The sequence below is a fragment of the Portunus trituberculatus genome, chromosome 43, assembly GCF_017591435.1.
Source record: "Portunus trituberculatus isolate SZX2019 chromosome 43, ASM1759143v1, whole genome shotgun sequence".
In the NCBI taxonomy this organism is placed as follows: domain Eukaryota; kingdom Metazoa; phylum Arthropoda; class Malacostraca; order Decapoda; family Portunidae; genus Portunus; species Portunus trituberculatus.
In genome coordinates, this window is record NC_059297.1 from 12,168,309 (window position 1) to 12,176,910 (window position 8,602).

At 39.2% G+C, this 8,602-nt stretch overlaps 1 protein-coding gene across 1 annotated transcript in view; it reads left to right on the plus strand.

Annotated features, from left to right (window-relative positions):
* Positions 1 to 263: 263 nt before the first annotated feature.
* Positions 264 to 8,602, plus strand: part of LOC123517978 (alkylglycerol monooxygenase-like) — a 22,033-nt gene continuing 13,694 nt past the window's right edge. The window contains exons 1-2 of the mRNA XM_045278481.1: positions 264 to 550; positions 2,417 to 2,603. Of these exons, the coding sequence (XP_045134416.1) occupies positions 264 to 550; positions 2,417 to 2,603 (474 nt within the window). The remainder of the gene's footprint in view (positions 551 to 2,416; positions 2,604 to 8,602) is intronic.

Below are 8,602 nucleotides of genomic sequence, written 5' to 3' on the forward strand. Positions count from 1 at the left end.
ACATTGCCAATTTCATAAAAAAAATAAAGCAGAACACAACAATGAAAAACAAATTTAGAAATGAAATCGAGTTTCTTAAGTAAACATACACACAGTTTCTCTCTCTCTCTCTCTCTCTCTCTCTCTCTCTCTCTGTGTGTGTGTGTGTGTGTGTGTGTGTGTGTGTGTGTGTGTGTGTGTGAATCTTAGCTTTGGGAGAAGTCGTGATGGAGTAGGAGGGGCTTGGGTAGAAGACAGGTGGTTATGAAAGGGGTAGGGTGAGGATGGGGAGCGCCCAGCGGGGTGGCGGCCAGGCAGGAAAGGAAGGTGATGCCAGGCGGTGCTTTCTCGACGTTTCTCACAGGCGCAGAGACCACCGTGCAGTCACCTCAACCAGCCGTCCTCCGCTGTCCACCGCCGCGCACTCGCCACGCGCCCGGCTCCGCGCCTTCTCTGCCTCATCCACGCCTGGACTTATCGCTCCTACACTTTGCCTACTCCCACACAGACTCTCAGCGGCGTGTGGCGGGCGGAGTGACACATACGTACACGTCAGTCACTCTTTGGAGATGTATGTACTAAAGTTTGCTTCAGTCGATTACTATTACTACTGCTACTACTGCTACTACTGCTATCTTATCTCTGACCCTAACCTAATCTACTTCTACTATTATCACTTCTTTCATTTTAGCTTATTTTTTGTTACTGTTCTGGGCACGCGTTGTTTTGTCTTTTTTGTCATCTTTATCTGTCATCACTATAGTTGTTGAGATAACGATAGATAGGCAGCATAAGCGAATATTTCTGTGTGTATTTGACTTCCTCGCTTCTACCATAATAAGTAGAGAGTAGTTCCCACACATTTTTTGTTTTTGTTTTTCTTCCTTTATGCTTTATTATGACAAAGGGACATATTACGAAACAATTCTACGACACACTTTCACTACGCCGAGAAAAAAAGGTTTTGGTTGATATTATACGGGATATTTGTTTATTTATCTCTATTATAGGTGTAGTGAGTGATCAATAAATGATATGACTATTAACAGTCTGAGAAACACTTGTGAACCTCAGGTGGCTTTTAGTAATAATCCATGGAAGAGAGCAGTGCGTTTCAGCATATGGACTATACAAAGAGAATTACTTCGTCCAAATGCACGGTGTACTAGTAAAATAATGAAATCAGGTTCTAAAGTGAAGTGTAAGGTTGTCAAGATTCTCTCTCTCTCTCTTTGTGTGTGTGTGTGTGTGTGTGTGTAATTCACTGTTTGATCTGCTGCAGTCTCTGACGAGACAGCCAGACGTTACCCTACGGAACGAGCTCAGAGCTCATTATTTCCGATCTTGGGATAGGTCTGAGACCAGGCACACACCACACACCGGGACAACAAGGTCACAACTCCTCGATTTACATCCCGTACCTACTCACTGCTAGGTGAACAGGGGCTACACGTGAAAGGAGACACACCCAAATATCTCCACCCGGCCGGGGAATCGAACCCCGGTCATCTGGCTTGTGAAGCCAGCGCTCTAACCACTGAGCTACCGGGCCGTGTGTGTGTGTGTGTGTGTGTGTGTGTTCAGCCGGCAATCATCAAAGGCTCCTCAAAGAATTGATATATTTAGGAAATTATAATGATCTAAGCTTTCAGGAATTAATAGCCCACACAAGGAAGCTACAAAGCTATCTCATTTTTTCTAAATCTGAACTCTTTTCTCAAACCTTTGCCCTCGCTGGTCGAAACCCTCGGAAGGCTTATTGACCTGATGGGGTTCTCCTATTGTTCTCAGAAAGTGTGCTTCCGTGTTTGCACCTTGCTATAGTCAAACTCTTAATTCTGTCTATCAACATCTAACTTTCCATCTTGCTGGGAGTTTGCTTGCAATTCAGCCTGTTCCTAAAGAGGGTGACATTATTAATTCCTCAAGCTACTGCCCTATTACTCTAATTTCCTTCTAGTATGGTGGTCTTCTGGCTTTCCTTAATGAGTCTTGATCATTCTCTTTTAGAGATTTTGGTGAAACGTTTACTGTTATCTTAGACATGTCAAAAGCCTTTTATAGTGTCTGGCACAGAACTCTGATCTCAAAACTACGCTCCTACACCAGTCCTTATCTCTGAAGCTTCATCTCAAGTTTTTATTCTGATGAGAGAGAGAGAGAGAGAGAGAGAGAGAGAGAGAGAGAGAGAGAGAGAGAGAGAGAGAGAGAGAGAGAGAGAGAGAGAGAGAGAGAGTTGTTTCCGTCAAGGTCTCAGGAGATTCGTGTTTGGTCATCAATATTCATAAACGCTTTTATGTGTACCATCCATTCATTCATGAGCTATGTTCTTATGTATATCATTTCCCTATGTGAGAATGACACTGAATTAACAATAATGATAAGTTTTTCATCTTGATCTGCTTTCAAACCACTTCTCTCATCTTCCCTTCACCAGCATCACCATGTCTGAGGACGGGTACCTGAGTTTCCTGACGGACTTTATTCCCGTCGGACCACAGACCTACCTCCATCACAAACTGCACTCAGACATCGCCGCAGCTTCGGTCGCCAAGGACAACATCACTGATTATAAAGCCTTGGATGCGGACGAAATCAGCGCTGTCCCTACCTATACCCTCCAGGTACGCTATGCCTATCTTTGTGTCTGGGTAGAAAATTGGGTGTGGAGGTGATATACTGTTAGTTGAGGTGGTAGATGGGGTAATGGATAAGTGTATGGATGTATGAAGGTATGAAAAGTAAAGTGGGCTAGGTTAGGTTAAGTTAGGTTAGCCTATCAACACCTTTCAAGTTGTCTATGTGTCTGGGTAATCAAATGGGGTTGGCGATGATCCTCTGTTAGTTAAGTAGGTAAATAGATTCGGTGAGTAGATGAAAAAAGTAAATATGTCGTGGTCACAACTTGCATGGTTGTGTGTGAAGTCCATTATTCAGGCAGTGGACACGAGTGACTTATCTTTCTGTCTATAATTTAATCTCAAGTTTCCTTTCTGACCAGTTTATTGCTGCTATGGTAAAGAGTTTACTATCTTCTCCTAAGTCTATTAGCAGTGGCGTTCCTCATGATTCACTTCCGTATTCTGACATACACACTCTTCCTATTATTCATCAATGACCTCCCAAACCAAACTTCTTGTCCAATCCACACATAAGCTGGTGATGCCACCGTGTCCTTTTCCACTTCTTCTCGTGAACGTTCAAACCTTTAGAAAATAAACAGATCACACAGGGAAGCCACAGAACGCCTTGCGTCTGATAACTCTAAGATTTTTGATAGGAGAGCAAAAACTCAATTCTTCCATCTATCAACTCCACAGACTTTCAGACAACTATCCCCTCTTCTACAGTGGCATTCAACTGTCGACCTCTTCTACACTGAACGTCCTCAGTCTGTTCTTTTCTTGTAATATAAACTGGAAACTTCACACATTTCTATCACGTTAAAAATCCTCAGTCATCTCCACCAGTTTTTCTCAAGCCTACTCCCATAGATGCTAACCATGTATATGGGTTTTATCCATCCATGTATGCCGGAGTATGCTTCAAATATATGGTTGGGTATTACTCATGCTGTTCTTTCAGACTGGGTGAAATCAAAACCTTTTAGTCTTATCTGCTCTTTTCTCCTGACTGACTGTCTTCAGCCTCTTTCTCATCGCCGCGGTGTTGCATTTATTGCCATCTATTTCTGGTATTTTCTTGACAACTATACTCTTACTCTTAATAAAAAAAATAGCGTTAATCCCAATAGTGATTATAATTCACTTATATATCATTCATACCAAGCACATGTTTACATTATTGCTTTACAGAGAGAGAGAGAGAGAGAGAGAGAGAGAGAGAGAGAGAGAGAGAGAGAGAGAGAGAGAGAGAGAGAGAGAGAGAGAGAGAGAGAGAGAGAGAATTCTCCTTAACTCATGCTAATCTATTCCCTCCTAATCTAAGCCAGCCTAAATCTAAATGTAATTCAAGAACCCGATACCAGCCTTCCAACCACATATTTCGTCTTCTCCCCCAACCACATCCCACCCAACCCATCCCCTTCCTCCCTTATCCCTACCTAGCCTCGCCCAGGTGACCAGCCAGCCTATAGCGTCACTCAATCCCTCAATAGGACTCACATGACAATGATCCCTGTTCTCTGATTTCTGCTCCCTGGCCTCGTCCTTCTCTCCTGAAAATTCTACACTGAAACTCTATACGTTCCCAGCCTTCTTCTTCTTCTTCTTTTTGGTCATCCTTAATCTTTTTCTTTTTTTCTTTTTAATTTGTTTTTCTGTCTGTGTTTCTTTCTTTTCCTTTCCTTTCTTTTATTTTGCTGCTGCTGCTGCTGCTGTTGTTGTTGTTGTTGATGATGATTTTACTGTTGAGTTGTTATTGTTCTCCTCCTTCCTCCTCCTCCTCCTCCTCCTCCTCCTCCTCCTCCTCCTCCTCCTCCTCCTCTTCTTCTTCCTCCAACACCACCATTACCACCACCCTCCTCGTCTCCTGGTAGGCATGTGTGAATTTAGCGCCAGCGTCACGTGATTCCAGTGTTGCCTTATCAACCTCTCCTCTTTATGATAACTAGATGAGGAACTGGATGAGGTTGGAATTAAAAAATCGTGAAGTGAAAGAGATAAGTTTTAGTGTTAGTGTTACTGTGTGTGTGTGTGTGTGTGTGTGTGTGTGTGTGTGTGTGTGTGGTGGCGGTGGTAGTGGTGATGGTGTAGGAGGAGGAGGAGGAGGAGGAGGAGGAGGAGGAGGAAGAGGAGGAGGAAGAGGAAGAGAGGCAGGGTGTTGTTATTGTTATTATTACTGCTATTCCTCCTCTTCCTGCTCCTCCTTCTCCTTCTCTTTTTCCTCTTCCTCCTCCTCCTCCCACTCCTCCTCCTCCTCCTCCTCCTCCTCCTCCTCCTCCTCCTCCTCCTTCTACTACTGCTACAGCAACTTCTACTACTGCTACTACTACTACTACTACTACTACTACTACTACTACTACTACTACTACTACTACCACCACCACACCACCACCACTGCCGTCACCACCACCATCACCACCGCGGTGTAGTGAGGTGGCATGAAATATCCTTGTAATGAGTACAGAGGCCTTATGCTTGATTGAACGCGGCAACTTTTGTTTAGTGCAGAGAGAGAGAGAGAGAGAGAGAGAGAGAGAGAGAGAGAGAGAGAGAGAGAGAGAGAGAGAGAGCTCATAAAAGCCGTTTTCACCTCTAGATAAATTAATATGTAGATAAATTGATGACTTTAGTAATTAGATGAATATATAAAACAAAAACAAGAATCAGAGACACAAAATTTAAGAGAAATAAAAGTTTATCTATCTCTTTATTTTAGAGGTGTTTTGGTATTGTTTATTTATTTATTCATTACTTATGGTGTTTTGATACTCTTCCCTTGAAACAAAAAGACTAAGCAATGTTATGCACTCATTATTACGTGTATTGTAGTACTATAACTACTTCATTATGTTATAGAGTGATGAGAGATTACATACACACGCAATTAAAGTAGTAGTAGTAGTAGTAGTAGTAGTAGTAGTAGTAGTAGTAGTAGTAGTAGTAGTAGTAGTAGTAGTAGTAGTAGTAATAGTATTATTATTATTATTATTATTATTATTATTATTATTATTATTATTATTATTATTATTATTATTATTATTATTATTATTATTATTATTATTATTATTATTATTATTATTATTATTATTATTATTATTATTAGTAGTAGTAGTAGTAGTAGTAGTAGTAGTAGTAGTAGTAGTAGTAGTAGTAGTAGTAGTAGTAGTAGTAGGTCTTGTTGTTGTAGTAGTAGCAGTTGTTGTTGGTGTTATTGTCGTTGTTTGTTGCATATGCTTACACTTATTTTCAACTTTTACTATATATATAATTTTCATTATAAACGTATCACTGTTTTGTTATCGCTTTATTAATGAAAGCACTGTCTTAATGTCCTCCTCAGTATTATTAACAGTGCTCTTGATACTTTTTTTTTTTCATAATGCGGCAATAATTTCTCCCGAGTATATCAATAGTCTTAAGATTCTCTTTTGTTTGTCTTTACTCTTATCTTGCTCCTTCCAAACCGAATGGCGCGTACTCGTAAATTTTTCAATTCTAAGAATCCACCTATTGTAATGTAAGGATTGCCCGAGTAGATTCTTGAGTTTTAAGAGTGGTTACAATATTCTAATGATATTAGGCGTCTTCAGAGGTTTTCAAGAGTTTTTTCAAGATTCTAGCAACAGTTTAGGCGTCTTCAAAGTTTTTGAGTGTTTTCATGATTCTACTGACAGTTGAAGTATTTTTTTGGAGAGTTTTCATGTCAAGTAAAAGTTTATCCGAGCGTTTCAGTGGTGTTTTCATTGTTTTCATAGAAATATACCAAGTAATGAAGGTTTTTTGAAGTGTTTTCATAATTTCAGTGATTGTTTAATAAGTTTTTCGGGTTTTTTTTAATAGTGGTTTCGTGATTCAAGTTATAGTCTAATAAGTTATGGTGATTCTCGGATGTACAGTATATTTATGGTTTTAGTGATAATTTAACTTTTTTTTTTTCTTTTCACAGCGATTTATGGTTTTAGTGATAATTTAACCTTTTCTTTTTTTCTTTTCACAGCGATGTGTTCATGATTTTATGAGGGCAATATTAATACAAGGTGGAGCTTTAGCAAAAATTTGATATGCGTTCGGGTACTTATTAAAGTGGGGATTTTTCTTATGATTCTAGGAAAATACTTATCAACAATTTAATAAGGCTATCAGAAGTCTTTTTTTCATTTCTCTATCTTTTCATTATAGTGATAGTTTAACAAGTTTGTTAATTTCTTTTTTTCTAAGGAGTGTTTTTATGATCGCAGTAATAGTTTGACCCACATTCTGTATCAACAATGAGAGAGAGAGAGAGAGAGAGAGAGAGAGAGAGAGAGAGAGAGAGAGAGAGAGAGAGAGAGAGAGAGAGAGAGAGAGAGAGAGAGAGAGAGAGAGAGAGAGAGAGAGAGAGAGAGAGAGAGAGAGAGAGAGAGAGAGAGAGAGAGAGAGAGAGAGAGAGAGAGAGAGAGAGAGAGAGAGAGAGAGTGTATCATGAGAACTCGACCAGTCATCTTTTTATCTTTTGAGAACATTCTTTATCATGGAAAAAAAAAAAAAAAAAAAAAAAAAAAAAAAAAGAAAGAAGAAGAATGTCACTTTAAGTTTTGAAGTCTAAAGCTTACTTATTAGTGTTGCTCAACATTTAATACTCATAATTATATTCAAAAGAAAATATAATCACTATCATTAATATTAATACGAATTGTAGTTTTTAAGAGTAAGTGACAGCTTTTCCTACAACAAAGCTAGAACAATACACAATACAAAAGAAGATTAAAACTAAATAAGTAAATGAAACTACTGTTCGCATTCTAAGAAGTGAAGAAAAAGAATCACTAGAATAAACAGCGATACGACCTGCAGTGTTCAGAGTGACATAACCAAACAATAAAAAAAAAGAAATGAATAGATAAATGCAAATGACTGAGGAAAAATTAATAAAAATCCTACTGTTACCATCGTGATAGGTGATAAAAGAATAGGATTAGTAACATCAACATTAATGCAAGGTGCAATTTTTAAAGAGTAACATTATTTCTCCACAGTGAAAGTAAAAAAAAAAGGTAAATATGTAAAAAAAATAACGCCTTTTTCTTAATGATCAGCGATTAAAAATAATTATGACAAATTAGATAAACAAGGATAATGATACCATTGAGATTCATACAACCAATAATTTTAAGTCACATAACTTCTCGATAACAGAACAGTACACAAGACTAGAGGGAAAGAAATAAGAAAAGAAAGAAAGAAAGAAAGAAAGAAAGAAAAAGCTTCTCACTGTTACAATTATGATAAGAGAAAGTTAAGCCGTCTGTGCATTGAAGGCAGCATGCACCTTTACCATTGTCACGGCGGGACATACGTCATGCAGCGTTACTGAGTGAGAAGCGAGTCACGTCGGTTAGAATCCAGGGTGAGGTGCACAGAACAGGCTTTGTTGGGCGCTTTTGTTTGCGTGAGGCAAATTTGTGTGTTGAATGCTCTTACTTATACAGGTATCAGGGCGCAGGTGTGGTGCAGATGTTAAAGATACAAATGTTAGAGATAAAACGGTATCAAAGGTATATGTGTGAGAAAATGTTAGATGTATGTACAGGTGTTTTGTATGTGAAGAGCAGGTGTGATGTAGAAGTTCAAATGTATAGTCTCTCTCTCTCTCTCTCTCTCTCTCTCTCTCTCTCTCTCTCTCTCTCTCTCTCTCTCTCTCTCTCTCTCTCGGCTGTGGTGTTGGTATCATTGGCGGTGGTGGAGGTGGTGATATAATTTTACATCAAGTATTACAAGTTGAAAATAAAACACTCACCGGGATTTAAATATCTCCACGCTAGTCTTTCTCTACTTAAATGTGGGAAAAGAGGAGGAGGGGGAGTGGATGAACGGAAGGAGGAAGAGAAATGAAGGAAGAGAGAATGAATGGAGCAAGAAAGAGTGAGAGGAAGTTAGTTTATTGACCCTTATCCTCTCGTTGCCTCCTACTCCCTTAGCTTTCTCTCTCTCTCTCTCTCTCTCTCATAACGATTTGACAA